This window comes from Bos taurus, chromosome 22 (genome assembly GCF_002263795.3).
Source record: "Bos taurus isolate L1 Dominette 01449 registration number 42190680 breed Hereford chromosome 22, ARS-UCD2.0, whole genome shotgun sequence".
In the NCBI taxonomy this organism is placed as follows: domain Eukaryota; kingdom Metazoa; phylum Chordata; class Mammalia; order Artiodactyla; family Bovidae; genus Bos; species Bos taurus.
In genome coordinates, this window is record NC_037349.1 from 59731145 (window position 1) to 59756284 (window position 25140).

The 25140-nt window shown below is 56.7% G+C and overlaps 1 protein-coding gene and 1 long non-coding RNA gene across 3 annotated transcripts in view; one reads left to right on the forward strand and one right to left on the reverse strand.

Moving 5' to 3' along the window:
- Positions 1-5984: 5984 nt before the first annotated feature.
- The window catches only part of MGLL (monoglyceride lipase), an 89718-nt gene continuing 70562 nt past the window's right edge, over positions 5985-25140 (forward strand). Inside the window, exons 1-2 of one of the 2 annotated variants that reach the window (XM_005223161.5) lie at positions 5985-6833; positions 7299-7443. In XM_005223161.5, the coding sequence (XP_005223218.1) occupies positions 6824-6833; positions 7299-7443 (155 nt within the window). In that variant the 5' untranslated portion in view covers positions 5985-6823. 2 annotated transcript variants of the gene reach the window in all.
- LOC104975612 (uncharacterized) lies at positions 18841-22785 on the reverse strand. Its single transcript, XR_814694.4, has 2 exons — positions 20202-22785; positions 18841-19898 (listed from the first exon to the last, which is right to left on the reverse strand). It is a non-coding gene; the product is annotated as an uncharacterized lncRNA (long non-coding RNA).

Genomic DNA, 25140 nt, shown 5'->3' on the forward strand with positions numbered 1-25140 from the left:
GACTGAACAACAGCAAGATTCATGCCATCGGAGTCCCAGCAAGAGAGGAGAGAAGATGCTGGGGTTGAAAAAAATAAAGGCTGAAAACACGCTGGATTCACCAAGAGACAGAAAGGTGCACGTCCGAGAAGCTGAACAAACGTCAGATGATACGTACTTGGAGAAATCCAGGCTAAGACACTTTCTCAGCAAACTTCTAAGAACTGAAGGCAAAAGGCCGGCCAGCAGTGGGAGAGATGACGTGCGCGTGTGAGTGAAGCACAGCTCGAACGGCAGTGGATATCGCCTCAGATTCCACGAGGACAGAGGAGAGTGGATGCCCTGTTTCAAGTGCTGGAAGACGAGAACTGTGAACCGGAATCTGACATCCAGCAACATACCCTTCAGGAATGAGGGAGAATCAAGACATCTTCAAATGAAGGGATGTTAATAGAATTTTTTTTCCCCAGAAGACCTATGGGGAATGGCTCATAGGTCTTTGAGCCATTCTTTGAGTATAGCCACTCAAAGAATGGCTACAGCAAGTTCTCTAAACAGAAACAAAATGATAAAAAAAAAAAAAAAAAAAAAAACGATCCCTGGACTACCAGGAAGGGATACAGAATATGGTGGGCAAAAATGTGAGGAAATAAAATAGGTTTTACTTTTCCTCTTGAGTTTCCTAAATGATATCTGACGAGCAAAGCAAAACTCCTAATAGTCTGATGTGGTTCTCGGTGTATGTAGAGGAAATACTTGACGATTGTAGTATAAACGGGGGAGAGTGGATGGACATCAGGAGACGTTAGGTTTCTATATTTCAGTAAAACTGGTAAATGACAGCAGCCTTGATCCGTGTGTGTGTGAGTGTGTGCGTCTATGTGTGTATACACACGTGTATATCCAGTCTTGGAGCAACCGCTGAGAGTTTATACAGAGACCTCAAACACAGTATAGACAAGTAAAAATGGAATTATAAAAAGATCCTGTTCCAGTAAATCACAGGAGGGCACGAAAAAAGACAGCAAAACGAAAAGCAGAGACAACGGAAAACAAGTTAGCAGTCCTTCCAGTAAATGCTCTAAGTACACCAAGTGGAAAACAGAGATCAGCAGACTTCTGTTTTGTTGCTGTTATTGGCTGCGTGGCATGTGGGATCTGAGTTCCCTGGCCAGGGTTTGAACCTGCACCAGCTGCATTGGAAGGGCAGAGCCTTAACCGGTGGACCACCGAGGAAACAGTGACGGGCTGTGTTTTCCGGGCCTCCAAAAATCACTGCAGATGGTGACTGCAGCCATGAAACTAAAACATGCCTGCTCCTTGGAAGAAAAGCTATGACACACCTAGACAGCGTATTAAAAAGCAGAGACATCACTTTGCTGACAAAGGTCCGTGTAGGCAAAGCTTTAGTTTTCCCGTAGTCACCTACAGGTATGAGAGTTGGATCATAAAGGAGGCTGAGGCCCGGAGAATTAATTCTTTCAAAGTGTGGTGTTGGAGAAGATCGTCGAGAGTCCCTTGGACTGCAAGGAGATCCAACCAGTCACTCCTAAAGGAAATCAACCCTGAATATTCATTTGGGGGACTGATGATGAAGCTCCAGTACTTTGGCCACCTGATACAAAGAGCCGAGTCATTTGAAAAGACCCTGATGCTGGTAAAGATTGAGGGCAGGAGGAGAAGGGGACAACAGAGGATGAGACAGTTGGATGGCATTGCGGACTCAATGGACATGAGTTTGAGCAGACTCCAGGATTGGGGGACAGGGAGGCCTGGCGTGCTGCAGTCCATGGGGTCGCAAAGAGTCGGACATGACTGAGCAACTGAACAACAACCAGGGAAGTTCCCAAAAGGATTTATTTTGAAATGACTCAACTCTTGCCTTTAAGAAACTCACTTAAAATGTAACGACAGTCTACACGGAAAATCCCAAGACAGCTACAAAAACAAGCAAACAACAACAAACACCCCCTGAATCTAATGCGCGAGTTCAGCAAGGCCAAAGGACGCAGCGTCCACACCCAGAGCTCAGCTGTATCTCCAGTCAATGGAAGTGAACACACAGAAACCAAAATTTAAAATACATTTAATTTTAACTTTAATACATTTACAATTATTTGAAAAAAGAAAGGTGTAAATGTGACAAAGCATGTACAAAACTCATAAACTGAGAGCCATACAACACGGAGAGAGGTGAAAGAGCTACATATGTGGATTAAAAGAATCAACATCGCAAAAATGTCAATCACCAGGAAACTGATACACATGTTTAACAGAGTTCCTATCAAAACCCTGCCAAGAATTTTTACAGGTATAGACAAGACTGTTCAAAAAAGTCCATTGAAAGGTAGAGGAACTTATCTTTAGCTTAAAAAATGATAAATAAGCATAAGGTGGGAGGAATCAATTTTAAGACTTAAGGAATCAATAGATACAATGTTGACGACTAGGAGGTGCTGATAAAGAAATCGGCCAGAATAGAGAATAAAGAAATAGATGTAACAGGTTTGGCAAAGGACACACAGCAACCCAAGGCTCGTGGGGGAGGCAGCCTGTTCTGCAAACTGTGCTGCAGCAGTTGGACAACAGGAAAAACAGAAACACTGTGATCTTAATCTCACACCTTACACAGCAGTTAGCCCAGACTAGATGAGAGCCTGAAATGTGAAATATAAAGGGAAAAACAGGAGAAAATCTTCAGATGTGGTACCAGGCAAAGGACTTTGGACTTGCAAAAGCACATCCCATAAAATAAAACACTTGTAAATTGTATTTTATAAAAATAAAAAACTTCTACTTTGTAAAAGACCATGCTAACGGTTGAAAAGACAAGCCACAAGTGAAAATATTTGCAAATCACATATCCAACAAAGGATTAGTGTCTAAAATATATAAAGAACTCTCAGGACTCAACAGTAAAAACAAAAAGTCCAATTCGAAAACGTCAAAAGCCATGAAAGAGCATTTCAATAAACTGGATATATAGATGGCAAATAAGTACATAAAAGGTAATCAGCAGCGTGAGTTATTTGTTATTGTCGTTTAGTCACTGATTCATGTCTGACTCTTTGCGACCCCATGGACTGTAGCCCGCCAGGCTCCTCTGTCCACGGGATTCTCCAGGCAGGAACACTGGACTGGGTTGCCATGCCCTCCTCCAGGGGATCTTCCCAACCCAGGGATTGAACCTGCGTCTCCTGCTTTGACAGGTGGATTCCTGACCAATGAGCCACCTGGGAAGCCCACCATGAGCCATCAGACAAATGCAAATTAAAGCCATAATGAGATACTACTGCATATCTAACAATGGCAAAGCAGCAACGAACAATAGACACTGCATGCTGATGGAGGATGCTGAGACTGAATCTCTAGTGTGTTTCTGGTGGGAGTAAGACATGGCACAACCATTTCTGCTTTGAAACACATTTCGGAGTAATCGCTTACAAAACCCAACAGGCAACTTCCACAGGGCCCAGGAGTGTAACTCCCATTTATCCCAGAGAAATAAAGATTTACATTCATGCATGAATATTTACAGAAGTTTCATTTGTAGTAGCCAGACACTGAAGCAACCCAGATGCCGTTCACGCTGAGCAACGTGGCACGTCCGTGCCGTCGGATCGTGCACGGTGACCTGGAAACGCTGAGGAAAAGTGAGTCCGAAGAGGTCACACACTGTGCAAATCGACGGATAAAACTTCTCGAAATCACAAAATGTTACAGTTGGAGAAGGTCTTAAAGTGGCTGCCAGGGGTTATGGAGGGAATCGGGACGGGAGAGAGGACGGTGTGAGCGCAGGGGCCTTTGTGGGGCTGGAAGGCTGTGCGGTTTGTCAATATCCACCTCCCCCTCGGGCTGCTGCCCGAGAGTTTTGCAAGACTTTCTCACTGGAACAAAGGGTGTGCACCATCTCTATTATTTCTGAATCGAATCTACATTTATGTAGTTGAATATGAGGCTACAACTTTCTCGGAATAAAAAGCTTAATTAAAAAAGCCGATACAGAACAGCACAATCTCACCCATCCCCCAGAGAACCCCCCCCGCCCCGACCACCCCCACGCCCTCGTTTATGTTGGTAAGCAGTCTAGGAGAAACTAGTGATTTTTGACTGTCCGGCCTTTGTTGCCGCGTGGGCTTTCTCCGGTCGTGGTGAGCCGGCTTCTCACCGCAGCGGCTTCTCTTGCTCCAGGGCTCATGGGCACATGGGCTCCGCAGTTGTGACACCCAGGCTCAGAAGTTTTGGTTCCCAGGCTCCAGAGCACAGGCTCAGTAGCTGTGGCCCATGGGCTTAGCAGCTTAGATGTGGAATCTTCCTAGCCCACGAAGGTGGACTCTTTCCCACTGAGTCACCCGGGAAGCCCTCTCCAAGCTCTGAACCCCTATTTCCACTGGACTTTTGTGAACAACTATCCCCCAGCCTTTCACACTGTCTATGTGAAGTCCTGAAATGCTGGAGCTGCAAACTTTGAAACAGCTATGTAAAAGGGGGCTTGCCTGGTAGCCCAGCTGGTAAAGAATCCGCCTGTAACGAAGGCGGATTAATCCTGCTTTAATCCCTGGGTCGGGAAGATCTGCTGAAGAAGGGATAGGCCACCCACTCCAGTATTCTTGGGCTTCCCTGGTGGCTCAGCTGATAAAGAGTCTGCCTGCAATGTAGGAGACCTGGTTTGATCCCTGGGTTGGGAAATCCCCTGGAGAAGGGAAAGGCTACCCACTCTAGTATTCTGGCCTGGAGAATTCCATGGGCAGAGGAGTCTGGTGGGCTACAGTCCATGGGGTCAGAGTCGGACACAGCTGAGCGACTTTTACTTGACTTCATATTAAAGGGGGCTTGGTATGCTTTCGGGTCCCCCACAACGTCCCTCGGACCCCAGCCTGGCTCTGGAATGAATTCTAGTCCAGGTACCAGCCATGTGCCAGCCCCTGGCTTCCTGCTTGGACATGGCCGCCTCCAGGACTGGCCTTGCCTGGGGCCTGTCGCTTGGCCAGCCCCGCTCCGTCAGAGGCCTGTGACCTGCCACCAGGCAGGGCTCACATCCCAGCTGTTGTGTAAGTTAGCTCGTAGGCCTTAAGCAGCCGGGGCCTCCCCACACACGGGCCGTGTGACTCTGGAGGACAGTGGCTCTTTTCAACACTGCTGTGGTGTCAACATGTTTGTGACCGAGGGAGGGATGCGGGAGAGGTCACTGTGAGCAGGGGACACCTGTCCGTCCTGGGGGCAGAGGTCCTGTCCTGGGCTGCCAGTGAGGAGACCAGGGCTCCCAGGGCGAGCGCCGGAGCTGGTGCTGGGCCCAGGGGGATCTAGGCTCTGGTCCAGCTGCCCCCACCCCACCCCCACCCGCCCCGTGGACAGCTGCACCCAAGGGTGTTCAGACCGTCCCTGGCCTGCACCTGACCCTGAGGTTTTGTGTGTCCCCCAGGGAGGGTCTCTGGGGCCAGGCCTGCCCTTGTCGGCCTGGCCCCACCTCCTGGAAGTGGTGCCACGTCCCCCCACCGCGCCCCAGCCATTATTTGTGTCTGACTGTGTGGGGTGTGTGTGTCTGTGTCCCAGCGCCTCTCTGTTCCTTTTTCTGCATGTTGTGTGGGTTTGTGTGTCCATCTGCGTGTACTGAGGGTGTGTGTCTGTCTGCGGGGGTGTCTGTGTCAGAGTGCCTCTCTGTGTTCCTTTTTCTGCGTGTTATCTGGGTGTGTATATCTGCGTGTACTGAGTGTGTGCGCGGTGTCCACGTGTGTGATTCTGGAGGGGGGACGCCCGGGCGCCTGTGTCGCTCCTGCATGCGTGTCTGTGCCGCGGGTGTGCGCGCGAGGTGTGTGCGCGCGTGGGTGTGGCGTGTCCTCCCGCAGCCCGGTTCGTTCGGGGCGCGCCAGTCCCCCGGGCGCCACCCCGGGGGCGCGGCCGGCGGGGAGGAGCGCACGGCGGGCCGGCCGGGCAGCCGGCCGCACACGTGGGCCCGGCGCCGCCCCCCGCGGCCCACCCCCGGCCGCCCCCGCCGGGAGGGAGCCGGGATAAGTGGCGGCGCGGACGCCGCGCCCTGTCTCCGGAGCGGCGGCGCGCAGCTCTCGGTCCCGACCGCAGACGAGGACTCGGCGCTCGTGGCCCGGTAACTGCCTGCGTCCCCGCCCCGAGCCGTCCCTGTCCCCCGGGTGCGGCCGCCCCGCGTCCCGCGGTCCCCGCGTCCCCGCGCTCGGCGTGGGCTCCCGCGCCCCTGTGCGCGTGTGCACGAGCGCGCGCGTGTCTGCGTGTGCCCGGCGCGTGCGCCCCGCTCCCTGGCGGCGGCCCCGAACCAACTTGTCGCCGCCGTCAACTCCGTGTCCGCGTGTCCGTCCCCCGCGGGCAGCCCTGCCGGCGGGGTTGCGCTCCCGGCGCCGGCGGACGCGGGCAGGCGGCAAAGTTTTTTGGGGGAGCCTGGCTGACTTTTCTGGGGGACCCGCGCTCGTGCGTGTCCGGGGGTGGGGATCTGGGCGCGCGGAGCTGGTGCCCTGGCAGCCGGGGCAGCGGGAGCCGGCCTCCTGGGAACCCTTCTCCCAGCCGCAGGGGTTTGTTTAGGAAGAGTGATGGGGGGCTAGCGTTGGGTGGCTCCGCCCGCAGACGGCGGGGGGGCGGGGGGGGCAGCTCTGGGCTCCGCGCTCCTAAAGCCAGGCGGGATCTGGGGCAGGGCGCTGGCTGGGAAGCTGGGGGAGCGTGGGGGGCGCCCCCCGCCTAGATGAGGGGGCTGCCCGGGCTGGCCTGGCCCTGACGCCCGGGGCTGTGTGCTGGTGGCCCGCAGAAGCCCGGGGCTGTGTGCTGGTGGCCCGCAGAAGCCCGGGGCTGTGTGCTGGGGGACCGCAGAAGCCCGGACGTGATGCAGACAGGTTTGTGGCCACACCTTTAGAATTTCGGGCAGAAGGAATTAACCGGAGCGTCATCCACCCCGTGACCGCGCCCCTGTGAAACTTCCTTGGGGGTTTTAGCATGGATGGGTGTTTTGCAGCTGGGTCTTTATGCCCACAGAGCTATCATCGCCACTTGATTACAGCTAAAATAGTCTTTAAGATGAAGTTTCCTGAAATGATTTAAAATAAACACAGATGGGGAGGGGGGGAAGAAAGCTGTAATGAGGCAGTTAAAAGATAAAGTGAGCATTTTTCTTAAGAACAAACGGGGTTTTCAGTTTTAAGAAATATATGTATCTGTAAAATTTTTGAAATGGAAGGGTTTTGTTTAAAAAAAAAAAAAAACTGCTTTAAAAAAACGTTAGTGACTCTGAACAAGGTTTCCCTCCTGATGTCTCTGTTCTGCCATCGCTCTGACCTTGCACCATTCCGTTTCTTCCCCAGCACCTGAAGATCCTTTCAGAATGCCAGAGGAACGTCCCCCCAGGCTGACCCCGCAGAACGTTCCCTACCAGGACCTCCCTCACCTGGTCAACGCTGACGGGCAGCACCTCTTCTGCCGGTACTGGAGACCCTTGAGCGCGCCCAGGTCAGCCTGCCCCCCGGTGATGCTGAGGGTGGCCCCCAGCGGCGGCAGGGGGTCACGCCCCCTCCCCCTTGCTGTGCAGCTCCTGCGAGGCCACTCTCTCCATGACCTACTTCACAGGCCGTTTTAACATTGAGCCCAGCAGGCTAACAGGCTTATGCTTCATCTTTTTTAAAATTAAGAAGCAGGAGTTCTATTTCAAATACGACAAGTAGGATGTGAGTTCTACCGTATGGTGGTTTTCACAGGACTTTATTTTTTTGTGCTGGAGTTGATTTCCTGTTGAGCAGACATGCCTTTAAAATCCAACCCAACAGTGACCGAAAACCACCTGATCAGATAAAATCAAAATGATGTGTATAAATAGTAACTTTTGTTCTCTGTCCGGTTTGACTGTGAGCCTCAGAGGGTATCATTCGTGTGTCAGAGAAGGAAGGGGGTCTGCCTGTCTCCTGACTTCTTGCCAGCTCAGTTACTTGGTACATTTCCCATCAGGGATTATGTCTTGCTGTTAGAAACAGGCGTTGGGAGGACGCACAGTGAGACAGCTGGTCTCCTGCCACTTCCCTCCGCGCGCATGAACCGGGGAAAACCCTGCTTGTTTGTGTTGTTCAGGGAAGGAGACGATTTGGGGCCAGCTGGCCTGGCGACCAGTCAGCGCTCCTGATCCGCGGACGTGTTACCTGCTGCAACAGGCCTCTGGTCCCCCGAGGCCCACGTGTGGTGTGGGCTGTGGTGTGGGCTGCAGGATTGTGTCTCCCTCGCGGGTTCAGTCGTTACCCAACCCGAGCACAGGTATAAAATTTCTCCTCCGGTTTCAGCAAGGTGTGTGTAGTCCAGGTAGCTGCACATTCAAGACGAGAAAAACAAGAGGGCAGAGACGCGGATTGTGAAGACCTGGTTTCGAATCACAGCTCCGGGGCAGCCGGATAAACGGCTGTTAGTGGGCGGTTAATGGTCCTAAGGTCTGGCGTTGTCTTTCTTACAGCTCTCTGGAGGAGAGCGCTGGAGGGCGCGGGTGGGTGTCAGACGGGGCGGGGGGGGCGGTGGTCGGGCGTCCTTAGCAGCCCTTCTGGCTCGCAGCGGCCCACTGTGGCTTTAGCTTCTAGCCGCCCTGCGGTGCACGGCCCGTCTATTTGCTCAGTGTGCGCAAAGAAGACATGCTGCTTGTGCACTTGGTGATTCTGAGCCTCAGACTTTGGGGGCTTCCTTCGTGGGAGGGGGGCTGTCCTCACTGGAGGTCAGCGGGACAGAGCCCCCCGGCTTGCGACGGGACGGGGCCGCCCTTCCTTGAGCTGCACTGGCCTCACAGTCTCCACCCCAGTGGCCTTGGGCCCACCTCCTTGCTTTTGCTCCAGTTGGAGACGGCACCCCGCCTCCGCCAGTTGTGTTTAAATCTCTTGGGGTCCGTGTTTATCTCCTGCTGGGAATGAGAATGGGGTGGGTGGGGGCCGCGCTGGGTTCCGGGCTTTGCCAGAGAGGCCCCCCACCCCCGCCCCTGCCGCCTGCGTCTCCAGCCTCTCACATGATGCGGGTTCGTGACCTCCCTTGGGGTCGGCACCCCCGGGTGGAGGACCTCTAAAACCCATCCCCACCAGTCGTGACCCCTCGGGAGGTCCTGGAGGCCCCTGCGGTGACAGACGCTGCTGCATCCTGGGGTCCCCGAGGGATCAGGCCAGGCCGAGTGGGGGTGGGCCGGGGGCGCCTCAGGGCAGAGTCTGTGCCCGCCGGTGGGGCCGCATCTCTGCGCCTGGGCCCAGCCGCTCTGTCAGACTGACCGCCCTGCCCTCCTGCGGGTGGGCAACAAGCCTGCTGCTTCTGGAGCGGAGCCGCCCGCCCCCTCCAGGGAGCGCCCTCCAGGGAGCGTCCTCCAGGGAGCGTCCTCCAGGGTCTTACCCCCGGGTAGCTCAGAGTCTTCTGTGCTCTGATTCTCGGGGAAAATACCACCAAATGTCCCTTCTCTCCGCTCCTTTTTAAAAATTTTCCCACGGAGGCCCTAGGGACCTCAGAAGCCCCTGCCTTACAGACGGCGCCTGATAGAGGGGTCTTAGTCACTGTGAGTCCGAGGCTGAAAGCCCGCTCTTGGTCGCGCCCAGGCGGGTTGGTGCTTGCCTGGTGGCAGAGCCTTATGGCGACGGCGGACACTGACCGTCCTTAGGATGCAGCAGAATGGGCTCCCACGAAGTGGGTCTCGGGCCTGCTCTGGCCTCAGGCCGCATCTCTCAGATGTGATCTCAGTTTTATCTTCCAGTCAACCCGCGAGGCAGGTGCTGTCCTTGTGAACCCTTTTAAGAGCTGGTCCAGCTGGATTTTGTCCACATTCCTCTGGTTCCAGTAAGCAAAACAAGACTTCCGTCCAGGGACTGTCTTCCTGATACATTCTTGCATGTTTTTGTTAGGGTGAAGGTCGCTCCTTACCGAACAGAGCGATAGGATCTCTCATTGTGATCATGCTCAGCAGTGTCCCCGCGGACGGTGGCCCTCTGGGCTCCTCTGTCCATGGGCTTCTTCAGGCAGGAACACTGGAGGGGGTTGCCATTTCCTCCTCCAGGAGGTCTTCCCCACCCAGGGATCAAACCCGCGTCTCCTGCATCTGCAGGAGGATTCTTAACCACTGAGCCGCTTGGGAAGCTAACAGGGTCATTTTTCTTACTAATTGTTTGCTGGCAGTAGGTTAAAATGTGATCTGTTCTGAAACCCCAAACCTTCTTATGGCCCTGGGGACTGGCTGCCTTATCGAGACTTGGGACTTTGGAATTTTTAAAATCCTGGTTCTGCTGCAGGGTTTCCCTGATGGTGTTCTTGGGGTCATGGAACTGTCCGGGTGGGACGTGAGCTGCTCTGTCATGGCTCTCGTGCCCCGGGATGGTATTTCACGCCTTGGGATTCAGTTTACCTCTCAGTCCGCCTAAAGGGCAGCTTTGAATTACCTTCTGAAGTTACTCAGCCATCCTGGGCCCCCAGAACGGCTGACAGGTCAGCAGCGTCGGGGCCCCAGGGGTCTGACGAATGCAGCGTCCTGTTGGATGGCTTGGCTCCAAGGAAGTCCTCCCTTGGTTCCGCCAGATGAGGAGGGCTGCAGAGACGTGTGATCGCACGGCTGCAGGCCTCCTGGGTGTTCAGGGCCTGGCATGGACGCGTCACGCCCGTCTGCCTGGGGCTGACCGGGCAGTCTGAAGCAGACCCTTGTGGGATAAAGGCCTGGGTGCCCTGCGTCTCCCCTCCGAGCAGGGGGCTTCCTCGTGCCCAGCCCGCGCTCCGTCTCTGGGGAGCCCCCCACCCCACCACCACGGAGCCGAGCAGGCTCCCTTCCTGTTGGTTCATTGTCACGATAGCTGGGGTCCCCGGGAGGCCGCTTCAAAGAGCGCCGTTCCTCTGCTGGCCGGGGACCTGGTGCAGACACCCGGGTGACTCCCCCTTGAAACAGTTCCAGATCCGGGTCCCCTGCAGGGACCCCGCAGCCTGGGACCCTGAGGCCCACCTCCTTTCCTGCCTCCTCTCGGGGGCTGGCCTCCCTCTGAAGGAGGTGACACGGCGTTCTTTCTGGAAGCTCCCTGTGGGCTCAGAGCCTTGGCCTCTGTTGGTGAGCCTGGAGTCCACAAGCCGAGGCCTCCACCTCCTCCCTCTCCGACGTGCCCTGCTCTGCCCTGGGTCACGCTGACCGCATCTCTCTGAGGCCCTCGGCATCTGCCTTGGGAGTTGTGGCCAGAGCCGTCTCAGGACGCTTCCTCCCACCTATGCAAATTTACCTGAAGAAGAAGCAGCGCTTGCCGGGAGCTGGGATATATTTAAAGGCTGGAGAACACTCCTCCCTTCCTGCCGCCCTCGTACCGTCCTCCTATCAGCCACCAGCCCCTTGGGTCTGGCACCTGGGGCTCTGGAGATGGAGCTCCTCCCGGCCAGCCGGGTGCAGACCGTGGGGCGCGGAGCCTCCGCCATCTGGCCAGACCCACTGCCCTCTGAGACCCCGTTCCCCTGGATCGGCTCCTGTCTGTGTCCTCCCCCTGCCTCCGGTTTGCTCTCCGGGTTGTGTGCCCCCTGCGTAGGGTGTGGGCACCGTGCTCTGGGCGGCGCTCCCCAGGGTTCTGTGTGTCTTGGGGGGGGTCTGCCTCCCTGGGGCCCCTGCTGTTCCCGGTCCCTCGCAGCCCTCCCCACTGAACTCCTACCACCTGTGTGACTAGGCGTGACCACATCGCTGCCTTTGGTTGGCATGTCCCCAGGGCCAACCAAATCCCACCCCTTGTTCAGTCGCTCAGTGGTGTCTGACTCTATGGACTGTTGCACGCCAAGCCTCCCTGTCCATCACCAACTCCTGGCGTTTACTCAGACTCATGCCCATCGAGTCAGTGATTGCATCCAACCATCTCATCCTCTGTCGTCCCCTTCTCCTCCCGCTTTCAATCTTTCCCAGCGTCAGGGTCTTTTCTAATGAGTCATCTCTTTGCATCAGGTGGCCAAAGTATTGGGGCTTCAGCTTCAGCATCCGTCTTTCCAGTGAACACTCAGGGCTGATTTCCCTTAGGATGGACTGGTTGGATCTCTGTGTAGTCAAGGGTGTCCTATCCCTTAGGTTCCACCCCTTACTCGTCCCTGAACGTGGCCCTAGGGGCCCAGTTCTGGGTGTGTCCCCTCTTCCCACTCAGCTGTGGTCACACTTCCGCCCAACAAGCCAGTCAGGAGTCGCTGGTTTACTGATGCCAGGGAGCTGGCACCAGGGTGGGGAGACAGTGGTGACGATCTCTGCGTCTGAGGAAGAGGGGGCGGTTACCATACAATGTGGGGGTACCTCGACCGGGGACGGGGCGGCTTCCTGGAGACTCAGTGGTCAAGAATCCGCCTGCGATGCCAGAGGCCTGAGTTCAGTCCCTCGGTCTGGAAGATCCCCTGGAGAAGGGAATGGCAACCCACTCCAGTATCTTTGCCTAGAGAATCCCACGGACAGAGGAGCCTGGCGGGCTGCAGTCCATGGAGTTGCAAAGAGTCAGACACGACTGAGCGACTAAACAACACTAACCGGGAGACGGGACAACGGCCGGGCATGGCGCGAATTAGAGAAAGGGCTGCACAGGGTAGACACGGCCCCTCGGCGGGAGGTTTGGTGAGCAGAGCACAGGCTCCCGTTCACCCTGCCAGCCAGCACCCTTGAGCGGTATTGCTCTGGTGAGAAGGATGTGCAGGGCCGGGAACCACGGGAAGCTGGAGACAGGGGAGAGGCCAGCCTCGGGATCCTGCCGGCCACGGGCAGGCTACGGGCTTGAGTTTGCACCTTGGGGGGTGGGCAGCCATGGACCGGCTTCAGGCCCAAAAGTCATGCAGTCAGGCTTGTGGCTTGAGCTCAGCTGGCGGGAGGTGTTTGTCCTGATGCAGGGTGCAGACAAAGGGGCTGAGTCAGCCCCTCGAGGTGCTGGGGACGGAGCTTGCCGGGTGGTGATGGAGGGTTCCCAGGGGTCTCCCTGGGTGCACAGGGAACGTGGGGTCCCCTGCATAGCACACCTTCAGCTCACTCCCCTCCAGGGACGCCGGGCCTGCTCTCTGATGGCGAGGACCTGTGGACCACCAGGCTGCGGGACCTCGCTGGAGCATTCCCGTAGGGAAGCAGGGCGCAGCGGGGCAGCCGGCAAACCTCCCCAGTGAAATACTGACACGGGGGGCGGTCAGTTTCCTGAAGGCAAGAGAGGAATCCTGTCTCCCTTTGTCTCCCCACCACAAGAATCAGAAAGGGCCTTAGACTTCTCTGAGTGGGCTCCTGATATCTCCACCTAAACACGGAGGCCGTGGTCCTTACTCTGTGTTATATGGCAGTGACATGATTTTTAATCCCATCACTGCCTTCCAGCCCTACCTCAGCTTTCTCCTGCCTATTTTAAGAATTTCCCGAAGTTCCTTTCTCGTGGATGGAGCCGCCGGTCCTCCTCCTGGTGTTTCCGCCTTTGTTGCAGCAAACTGCCTGATTTTTAAATAGGGCGTCTCTTCTGGGCTTTTTTTTTAAGACTCTTCGAATAGCAAAGATCTCTTTGATGGCGAGAGGAAAGGCCACTGCTGTTCTTGCAGTACTCTCGCAGTTGATTTTTCCAACAGCTTCGTTAAGGCATACTTTTTTCCAGTTGCTATAAGAATGTTCTGTGGATACAAGTCGGGCTTTGTTTTTCAGCGGAGTTGAAGACAAAAAAAATTGCAGAATAAGCCGCTCCCTGAAAGGCAGCCATTGTCCACCGTTGTGCGTTGCTCAGCACCTTTTAGGTAGAGATGCCCATCCGGCCGCACTTTGTCCCCGAGTGCCAACCGAACGGCCCTTCTCCTGCCAACGGCCCTTCGTGTGTGACTCTGCAGCTGAGATTACAGCGTGACCCTTGTCCCACATTTAGGGTCAGCCAAGTCTTCCGCTGGGGGTGGCGCTTTCATTTGACACAGGCCTGCTCGCTGGGGTGGAGGTGGGGAGGCGGATTCAGTTCAGTTCAGTCGTTGAGTCCTGTCCGACTCTTTGCAACCCTATAGACCGCAGCATGCCAGGCTTCCCTGTCCATCACCAACTCCTGGAGCTTGCTCAAACTCATGTCCATTGAGTCGGTGATGCCATCCAACATCTCATCCTCTGTCATCCCCTTCTCCTGCCTTCAGTCTTTCCCAGCATCAGGGTCTTTTCCAATGAGTCAGTTCTTCGCATCAGGTGGCCAAAGGATTGGAGTTTCAGCTTCAGCATCAGTCCTCCCAGTGAATATTCAGGACTGATTTCCTGTAGGATGGACTGGTTGGCTGCCTCACCTTCTGCAAAAAGGTTCAGAGGAGCTCTTACTGTGGAGTCGCCACTCTGTCAGCGTTGGGAAGGAAGAGGGCAGGAGGGTGGCCAGGACAGCAGAGCAGAAGGAAGGAGAAAGGGTTCGGGAACTGCATCCTCAGGGGACGTCAGGGTGAAGGGGAATTGGACCTTCCTTTCCTTGAGCAGAGTCCTTAGAAGGCGCCACGGGCAGGACGGACAGAGAGAAGGGACCCCCTGAGCCCTTCAGGGCTCTCGTATCTGGGGTCGTGGGGTACAGCCCCTGGAAAGCGGGTCTCGGGGGCTGACCAGAGGAGGGCCTGGGTCTCCGAGCTCTGGGAGTGCTTCTCAGCCCTGCTCTCGGGCCCCTGGTGCACACGCGTGTCCCTGGCGCTGAGATCCGGGCCGCCCTCGGCGGGAGCTCAGAACCATCTGTCCCCCTGGGGGCCCGGGTGTCTGAGCGTGTGGCTGGCGGGGCTGAGCACGAGGGGATCCTCAGCGGCGGCAGCTCTCCCCAGCCGTCGGGGCTTCTTGGGGGTGGTGGAGGCTCTAGGGGGTGGGTTTTGTGGACCTCAGAGTGCCGAGGGACGTGAACGTCCCCCCTTACTCGGAAAGCACGGCGGGTCACCCACTCCCCAGCCCCTCAAGGTGGGGGCAGCCCGGGACCCCAAGGCTCAGTGCCAGCTGCATCGCCTGCAGTGGGAGGATGGCATCGGAGGGTGAGCACGGGCCCCGGGGGCTGGCATCCTTCGGCCCCGTGCCGTCCCGCTGTGGGTTTAGACCGCTGGGCGGCTTTCCCAGGAGGCGTTCAAGCAGACCCCCCGCCCGCGGCCAGGCTCTCAGACCCCCCGCCCGCGGCCAGGCTCTCAGAGGGCCTTGCTGCTCTGCGCTGCCCCCAGATGCCCGCCCCCATGTCTCTGTCTGGGCAGTCCTGTTTTCAGTGGTGTGAAGCGTGCGGGTGCCTCTGCGGAGACCAGGGAGGCCGAGGACCAGGGCAGCCCAACCTCAGGGAGATGTAGGAGACCGACGTAGGACCCAGGGGCGCTGTGGGGCCCGGGGAGCCCAGGAGCCTCGAGAAACAGAGCAGCAGAGGATGTGGGCTGGGAGGGCTCCACGTGGAGTGGGGAGGAGGGAAGATGGGATGGAGGGGGAGGACCCCGAGCAGGGAGCCGGGGGCTCGGGTCAGGCCGGCCTGATCTGAGCAGGGCGGTTTGCCCCGGGCTGTCTGCGTGGCCAGAGGAGAGAAGAGGGGGTCCTACTTGGGAAACACAGCCTTTAGGTGCTCTAGGCACTTAGCTGTGTTCATGCTGTTCAGTCCGTGGTGCCGAGACATCTTTCAGGGGAGACTGGTGTCTTGGGGCCGCGCGGCAGGATGGTGCCGTGGACAGTAGTAGACCTTGGCAATGGGAGACCAAACAGCAGGCCTTGGATGCAGACCCAGAACCAGTGTGACTCACACGTTGGGGTGGGGCTGGAGGCTGTCCCTGGACCCGAGAGCCAGTCTTCTCGTGGTTAAACAGGGGCCCCTTTCCCCTGGGTGGTCGTAGAGTCAGACGCTGGGCGTCCGTGGGGTCAGTGCCTGGCACCGGTTACGAGATGTGAGCGTGTGGGTCGTCCTGGGCTCCCCCAGCGCCCACCCGGTGGGTTCTGGGACCACCGTGGGCTCGTCTGTCACCCACCACAGTCACTCCACCCTCCCGCCAGCATCGGTCACAGGCACCCCGCGTGCGAGTGATGACCTTCCTGACGTCCGTCTTGACCTCCCTCCCCTGACGCAGGCACCTCCGGGCTAGTTACTTAGCAGTTAGAGCCATTTCTGTGAGATTTCAGACACCGCGAAACCATCCATCCTACGGGTGCTCGCTTTACAGAGTCGTGGGGAAGCTGTTGCTGGTGCGGTTCTCTCTGAGATAACCCGCAATTAGCAAACTCGATGCTTCGTTAACGTCACGTGAAAACCTCTGTGCCCATGTTGGAGGTGTGACCCTTGACCCGCTGGAGGACCGAGCGACCCTTAGGGAGGGGGCCTGGGGGTCAGCGCACCCAGACCCACCGGCTCTCAGCCCCGTCTGCAGCGGCCTCAGCGCTTGGTGTCTGTTTTCTTCCCGGGCCCTGATGGCGTGCTCGGGTGTGTGGAGGTGCTGGCGCTTGGGCTGGGCTTATGCTGCGAGGGCTGCCGTGGCCCCTGGCGCGTCTGCAGGGGCAGCGTGTCAGGAGGTCTCTGGTTGGCAGCCCGTGCTGGGCCCCGTGGGTGTCTCTGTGCGTCTCTGGTCAGCTGCTCCCCCCACAGGGCAGGCAGCCGGCCGGGGCCTGCTGGCCTCGAGTGTCTGCCCCTGGCAGGCTGTTGGTCTGTCCTTCCCCCCACGTCCCCCGGGGCATCAGGGTGGCAGCGTTTCAAGGGCAATGAGAGAGCAACAACACGCTTTCCAAGTCTCTGCTTGGGTCAAGTTTGCAAGTGTTCCATGGGCAGAGTGAGTCAGCCCACAGGCGGTGGAGGCCCGTCCACAGAGCAAGGTTGGGGGAGGATGTTTCGTGGCTATTTTTGACGCCGTCGCTGGGAAGGGACTTTTGTGCTGAGAGCTGGGACACCAGGGTTGGAATTTTGTTTCTGCCTCTGAGTGCCTCTAGATAAGATGCCATCAGGTAGACTTTCCAGCAGGTTCCCAGAGCTTGCGATTTTATATAACTCTGGGCCAGTTTGCATCTCACGCTGGCGACACAACCTGTGAGCTTCTCCAGGGCAGAGCTCAAGCTTCATATTATCCTGTCTTGCTCAGCTCTCACCCCTGGTAGAGTTTCATGTCTAGCACAAATCAAGAGATCTGAACATGTTTGCTGAATGAATGAGTGACCTTCCTGTGTTTATAGGGTAAGACAGTTGGGCGGGATGATTCTCAAAAGCCCCTGCCGGCACGGTTTTCTAGGAAAGGAGCAGCATTTCCACCGAGTGTAGACCAGAGGGGCTTACTCTGTGCAGAAATCAGGGCACCTGCAATTCGGGAGCAGCAGTGAAGGGAGTGAAGGGAGTTAGTAACAGCTAAGAAGAGAATGTTCCCTACAGGCAGGCAGTCCCCTGGACTGCCAGGTGGCTGGGTTTTAACCATTTTAACTTTGAAGTAAAATTTGAAGACACACCTGTGAGTGGGGCCTGCAGGACAGCAGAGAGTGTTTTCTGTGTCAGCGCAGAAGTCAGCACGGGCGCCAGAGTCTGGGGTGGGGTCAGCTTCCTCTTCACGTGCGGACGATGCAGCGGGTGGTACCTGAGCCGCAGGTGTGAACTCAGCACCAGGGTAGAAAGCGATGGGGCCTCCGAGCGCCTGAAGACTCGGGGTCCGCTCGACCGCAGAGCCCCGATCGCGTGAACTCTTTCTGAGTGTCTCGTGCCGGGCCTCATTCTGGTGTGGAGACCCCGAGCTCATTCAGCAGCCCCTCTGCCTTGGAAGACCGCTCCCCTCGTGTGTCAGGGAGACAGCGCCAAGCACCGTGGCAGTTTGCTTGTGAGGGTCATGCTTTCTGGGTAGGTGGAGGGGGTGTTCAGGGAAAACTTTAGGTGACTTTAAACTGACCCTTGAAGGTGTTGAAGGGGACTGGAGGAGCCACTTCCACACGGGCATGGAGGCACGCTCTGAAAACAACAAAGTCTTTTTCGGCCTGACGTCTGCGGTGCACGGCGGGAGATGCGTTTGGAATGGCTGGTCTGGGAGCTGGAATTTGAACGGCCGTTGTGTTAGCCTGCCACGATGGGCCACAGACCTGCTGGCTTAAACAGCAGAAGGCTCCTTTGCCCGGTCCTGAGGAGCCGGCGGGTTGGCGTCTGGTGAGAGCGGCTTCTGGCTCGTAGGTGCTGTCCTCGTGTGTGTGGTGGCCTCTCTGCTGTCTCCCGCCGACGGGGTAGATGCTGGACGACTGGACGAGCGTCCTGACTTTTCACGCTTGTGCTTCTCTGGTTTCATGGCAGACGCCCCAGCCCGTCTGCAGTGGCTGTGGGCTCGGCCCTCGCCTTGGTGTCCTGTGTCTTAAGGCCACCTGCTGTCAGCACACCGCGCTGGCCGACCGGCCGAGGCAGGTTGAGACGTGAGAGCGGGCGGTGCCGGGGGTAGAGTCTGCCTGTGCCCTGCGGACCCAGCAGTGGCCTGGTCTATTATTACAAGACTTAAAATAAGCGTCTTTTCGACAAACGCTGCTGGGACAGTTGGATGCGTGTGTGTGCGCTCAGTCGCTCAGTTGTGTCCGACTCTTTGCGACCCCGTGGACTGTAGCCGCCAGGCTCCTCTGTCCACGGGATTCTCCAGGCAAGAACACTGGAGTGGGTTGCCATTTCCTCCTCCAGGGGATCGTCCCCACCCAGGGATCGAACCCGAGTCTCTTATGCCTCCTGCATCGGCAGGCGGGTTCTTCACCACTGGCGCCCCATGGGAGGCCCTGGAACAGTTGGGTGTCTACATACAAGAGGAGGAAGTTGGGCCTCTTGCTCACACCGTGTACAAAAGTCAACTAGAGGACCTAAATGTAAAAGCTGCAACTATAAAACTCTTAGAAGAAAACACAGGAGTAAATCTTCACGACCTTGGCTTTGACCATGGTTTCTTAGATATGACCCCAAAAGGACGAGCAACAAAATAAAAAAAATGACATGGTGGACTTCATCAGAAGGAAAAACTTTTGTGCTTTAAAGTACACTTGGAAGAAAACGAAAAGACAGTTCACAGAATGGGAGAAAATACGTGCAAAACATCTGTGCGATAAGGGAATTGTATCTGAGATATGAAAAGAATGCTTGTAATTCAATGATAGGAAGATAGCCTCCCTGAAAAAAATGGGCAAGGGATTGAATACCGTTTCCCCAAACAGGTATACTCATGGCAGTGAGCACACGAAAAGATGCTCAGCGTTAGTTGTCGTCGGGGACATGATGACGGATCAAAGCCACGATGAGGCAGCACTTCCCCGCCACTCGGCTGGCTGTGATAGGGACAGGCGACGAGACGGTGGGCATGTGGAGTCTGGAGCCTCGTGGCCTGCTGAGGGAGGTTAAGATGGTGGAGCCGCTTTGGAAACGGGCTGACAGTCACTCAGAGGTTAAACCCTGTTACTTTATGACCCTGCGGTTCCATCCCGAGGTATGTATCCAAAGCAACTGGGGACTAACAGGTCATATATTTAAAATAGAGAAACAGGGACCTGTGTTGTGGCATAAGGAGCCACAGTCATCATCTTCTAATCGCCCATCGGGGAAAAGACCCTGAACAAGAATATGCATCGCTGAACCACTTTGCTGTATACCCAGAACATTGTAAATGAATTATACTCCAGTTTTTAAAACATTGAAAACGTGTCCACACACCTGTACACCAATACTCGTGACAACGTTATTCCTAAAAAATAGTCAAGATGTGGGAACCAGCCGGATGTCCATCACTGGTGAACGGATAAATAAAGCGTGGCGTGTCCAAACAGAGGAATGTCGGGCCATAGAAAGGGAGGAAATGCTGGCACATTGATGAACCTGAGACAGTTACGCTGAGAGAAGCGAGTCACGAAAGGTGACGTGTTGATATGATCCCATTTTCATGAGGTGTCCAGCCGAGGCCCGTCTTTGGAGAAAGAAGGCGTATTCATGGTTGCCGTGCGCAGGGGTGGAGGTTGGGGCAGCTGAGGGTGACAGCTAGGAGTAGGGGTTTCTTTTCAGGGTGATGGAAATGCTCTAAAATCGATTACAAGGTGGGTTATACTACTCTGTAAATAAGTGAAAAACCACTGAATTATACACTTTAACAGAGCAGATTATATAGTCTGTGAATTACATCCCATGAAAGCTCTTACCAAAAAAACACAAATACCTAAGAAGATAAGAGGTGTTCGGCAAACATTTTTAACGACGTTTACCAAAAAAACCTAATGACACAGAGTCACTTAGGATATGACGGTACAAGGGGAAACCAGAGTATAAAACGGTGATCTCAGTCGTGTTAAAAAGACAGTCACGGAAAAGAGATCACAAACACACCTGTAAAAACGGAATGCGTGTCCTCAAGCCTCGCGCCATCTTCGGAAAGCCCCCGCTCAAGTCTGACACCTCGCTGGACTCCTCCTGGGCTTCGCCTCCACGAGTCTCGCACCATCACACGGGGCTGATGTCACGCTTGCTGTTTCCCTGACGTGGAAACGGGCCCCAGAGAGTCGCGTGCTAATGAACGCGGAGCCGGGATCTGAACTCGCGTCTCTTTGCTCTAAAGGCACTGCTCTCTCCAGCGCCCAGCTCTGCCTTGTAAACACATACGGAGCCATCTGTAGTGCCCGGCTGTGTGCCCAGATGCCCTGTAACCCCCCGACAGATGGGAAGACTGAGGCTCGGCAAGGGGCTCCGACCAGGGGCCTGGGTGGAGCGACAGGAATGGAGGGAGCCCACGGTGCCCGGCCCTTCCCCTCCCCCGGCGTCCTCCGACGATGCTCGCCTGGCTGGAGCTGCCTAGCAGGGTCTCAGCAGAGCTCCGGGGCCCGAGCTCTGTCCCCACAGAGCGGTGAGCCTGTCCCCTGAGCTCATCTCTGTGGTCCTCTTCCCTCTCCTGCATTCTCAATAAATTCCTGATTGTTTATCGCCATCCGCTTGGCATTTCACCACCCAGAAGGACTTGGAGCCATCTGCAGACTTGGAAAGTTCATGCTGTTCTCCTTCCAGGAAAAAAAAAAAAAAAAAGACTGTTACATAAGATGGGGCCAAGCACATTCTTACAGGAAGGTTGGGAGCCACTTGTGAGACTGCAGGCCCCCTGCTCTCTCCGCCCGCCGTTGCATCATCCAGGTGTAAAGTCACTCGCTGCTGTCAGACCGTGCTTCCTTGCAGAGGCGTCAAGAAGGATCCGAGTGTCTCCCCGACGTCCACGAACAGCTTCAGACGCCCTTCGGGTCTGAGGAGAGGCTCCTCCTGGAGAACACGCAGGCCGTGCTCTCGGGCTGTGTGCTGGTCACCTGTTCTCAGCAGGGAGGGGTCGTCTCCGGGGCAGGCGTCCCCATGGACCCTCCCCACCTCCCCTCAGTGTCTCTCCAGCTGCAGCCATCTCTCCTTTAGCCTCCAGGCTCTCCCCTGCTCTCTCAGCTTGTGTCATTGACTTTTGTTGTCATAAATAAAATGTGCTGTTTTTGCATGAGCATGTTCATGGTAAGACATTGAGAAATGAAGGGAAAGTAAGGGGCTTGGACGATTGATTCCCCACACCCGCTGGACAGTCCTTGGTAACACTCACGGACTCTGAGGAATTGGAAACCGCCATGCGGATAGATGGTCAGTCCCTGGCTCTGCAAATGGAGGGACAGAGGAGCTGGGACCGTTCGCTCCCTCGCAGGGACGGGGTGGCTGGGGCAGGACCCGGAGGTCTGAGCCGAGTGAGAGGCGAAGGCCCACCTGCAAGGAGCCAGGCGGGCGAGGCAGTGAGGGGCGGGTGACCGGTGGCACAGGGTGCTGGCTGCCCTGCCAGCGCGGCTCTGAGCCGAGGTGACCTTGGCCTGGTCTGGGCAGAAGTCCGCTGCCCGGGGAGGAGGTGGCATCCACCCGCCTGCCGGCCACACCCTCCTGCTCTCGGCCACTCGTTCTGGCCTCCCTGGCAATGGGGCTTTCTTTTATAAAAACACCTTATGTGTGTTTGGCTACACGGGTTTTTCTCTAGTCGCAGAGGCCGCTCCGTGGCTGTGGTGCCCAGGCTTCTCTGTGAAGAGCCTTCTCTTGTCGCTGACCCCCAGCTCCAGAGCATGTGGGCCCGTAGTTGGGTGCACGGGCTTAGTTGCTCCATCGCATGCAGCGTCTTCCTGGGTCGGGGATCAGACCCCTGACTCCGCACTGGCAGGCGGGTTCTTTACCGCTGAGCCGCCAGGGAGGCCCACGCTGGGGCTTTCTGCCTCCTCATCCCCCCAGGACCGCTTGGAGGTTGGCCTCCTAACTGACCACCTCTTACAGGGGTCACCTCTGTCTGCAGCCTCGCTCCTCTGGGTGGTCTTCAGACGCCCGGCGGTGAGAGCGGGGGCCCAGTGCCCACCCCCACCCGTCGGGGGAAGGACCCCGGGGAGCCGCATTCCGGTTCCGTGCAGGCCGCCTGTGTGGGGCCGGCCGCGATGTCCGACCTGAGAGTCCTGCCTTCGCTGTTCTCTTCGACTAGACCTTCTTTTTTATTGAAGGTCCATTTTGGGCAGGAAGTTTATTCTAACTCGGGGGCTGGAAAGCCAGCCTGAGATGCCCTCAGCAGAAGGGGAGCTCAGGGCACAGGAACACACCCAGCTGCATCTCAGCTCCGGCTCCTCTCGGAGCCGGCTCGTGCTGGAGCGCTGTTTCAGACAGGCCGGCACCTCGCCGGGGCCTCCCTACCCACCCGGAGGACGCGGTGGGGGCATTAGGCGATCCTGACGACCCAGTGCCCGTCACTTGGTGCCAGGCCTCCAGCTTTGGGCCCGGGCGCCCGTCTGCGTGGGAGCCCGTGAGACGGGAGTGCCCGCCCTGTGACACGCCGCACCGCGTGGTGAGTGCTGAGGTTTCTCCCGTCCCTTCCAGAGACCGGTGGTCTGGCTTCTGCGCTGTGCACACGCCTGCGATCACAAGGCCTCCCCCGCCCGCCTCCCGACGAGAGCCCGCCGCCGCTCTGTTCTTGTGGGACGGGACACTGTGGCCCTGTGCCCACGGCGTCCCTGCTGCTGTGTGTCCAGCTGAGACCCTGGGAGTAGGGGAGGCCAGAGCGCTCCCTGGCGCCTTCCTGGGGCCTCCGGCGGGCGGCGACGCGCTGCTGGGAACCAGAGCCCACGCGGGTCCTTCTCTGTGCAGAGAGGAGGAGACCTGGGCCTGGGACGGAGCCCGGAGCTCTCCCGAGAGAAGCCGGTCCGCCACCCCAACCCCTGGCCTCGGTTCTCCTCATCACAGTCCCTGGTGCAGCTGTGATGCTCGCCATTCACGGACCATCCTGAACGTCAGGCCGTGTGCTTCTGCGGGCAGGCCATTAGTGATTTCCCTGAGGGCTGGTTCCAAACATTGATCCGGACGCCAGCCCCCTGAGGAGCCCTTCGGCGTGAGGACCTTTTCAGGGCAGCAGGCGGGCGGTGGCTGCAAGGAGATGCCGCTGAAGACATCGCGCTCTTGGTGTCAGTGAAGTGCTGTGTCCTGCTGGAGGCTGATGGTACAGACTGCTTTGCCGTGGAGCATAAACCACTCCCCGAGGCCACACCCCGAAAGTGTAGGCAAGTCTTTTCGGGAAGGAGCTGTCTGACGTTGGAGGAGTGGTAATTTCCACATGCATTTCCAGCTTGGTTTATGGGAGGCAGGTATGCGCCTCTTATCCCTGGAGTTCTTGTGTGTTCTTCACGTCCAGCAGATCCTGGGGGCCTGGTCGAGCTTGGCCTGGGCTTCCAGACCACTCTGCTCATCACATTTTGAGCATGAGGACTGACAGCGGTTCAGTGCCTCTGGCGGCCTGCATCTGGTGCTGTTTGCATTTTGGGTCTTCCCTGGTGGCTCAGATGGTAAAGCGTCTGCCAGCAACACGGGAGACCCGGGTTCAGTCCCTGGGTCGGGAAGATCCCCTGGAGATGGAAATAGCAACCCACTCCAGTACTCTTGCCTGGAAAATCCCATGGACGGAGGAGCCTGGTGGGCTACAGTCCATGAGATCGCAAAGAGTCAGATGCAACTGAGCGACTTTACTTTCTTTCTTTGCATTTTATTGGTAGCAAGGAGGCAGGTACTCGAGTTAGTGACACCCTGTCCGACAAACTCTTTCTCTAAAAAGCATATATTTGTCTGGCTGCCACACCCCGGCTGTTTGCTGCGTCGGGCGGTCTTCTCTCTAGCTGTGGCATTTGGGCTTAGTCACTCCACTGCATGTGGGATGTTAGGTCCCCAGCCAGGGATCGAACCCGCGTCCCTGCAGTGGAAGGCAGGCTGAAGCGCTGGGCCACCGGGGAAGTGCCCTGACAGACTCCTTCCGTTGCTGCTGCTGCTGCTTCCCAGTTTTGCTGAGATGTCGATGTGCAACGCTGTATGAGCTTAATAAGCTGTGCAGCTTAATGAAATCACATGGACTCTAAATGAGTATCACAGGAGCTTGTATCTCATACAGATAAAAAAAAGGAGGGCGGACTTTTTTCCCCTTCTGATGAGAGCTCGTAGGATCTGCGCTCTTCACAGCTTTCCTGTCCAGCGTCCAGCAGTCAGTGGTCACTATACGCCATGCTGGACATCGCATCCCAGGACTTGACTTATGACCGGAAGTGCATTAATACCTCTCGACCTTCTTCCAGTCTCCCTCCTCCCACCCCCATCCTTGGTAGCCACAAATCTGGTGCCCTGTTTTAAAAGTGTCTCTTGCTTTGCCCCCCCTTTCTTTTTAGATTCCACATCCGAGTAATGCCGCGGTGTTGCTTTTTTTCTCTCTGACTTACTTCACTCCGCGTAATGCCCTCAGGGTCCATCTGTGTTGTGGCAGACGGTAGGATCTCCTCACCTCTTGTGGCTGAGTTCTCGTCCGCTGCGGGTGCGCACCGCGTCTTGATCTGTTTACCTGTTAGTGGACGCTTCGGTTGCTCCTGTAAGGTGGTGACTGTGAACAGTGGTGCTGTGAACAGGGGGGCGGTGCGGCTATCTCGTGCATATAGCCTTTTCATTTCCCTGGGATACATTCTCAGAAGTGAAAGTGCTGGATCCTGCGGCAGCTTTATTCTTAACCTTTTTAGGACCCTCCCTACTGTTCTCCACAGTGGCTGCAGCAACCGACATTCCCAGCAGCTGTGCAGAAAGGTTCCCTCTCCCCACGCCCTCGCCAGCATCTGCTGTTTGTGGACTCTCTGGTGGTCACGCTGCGTGAGGTGGCACCTCATGGTGGTTTTCATGTGCGTTTCCCTGATGGCTACTGGCGTTGGCCATCTCTTCACATGCTTGTTGCCCATTCGTGTGTCTTCTTTGGAGAATCCTG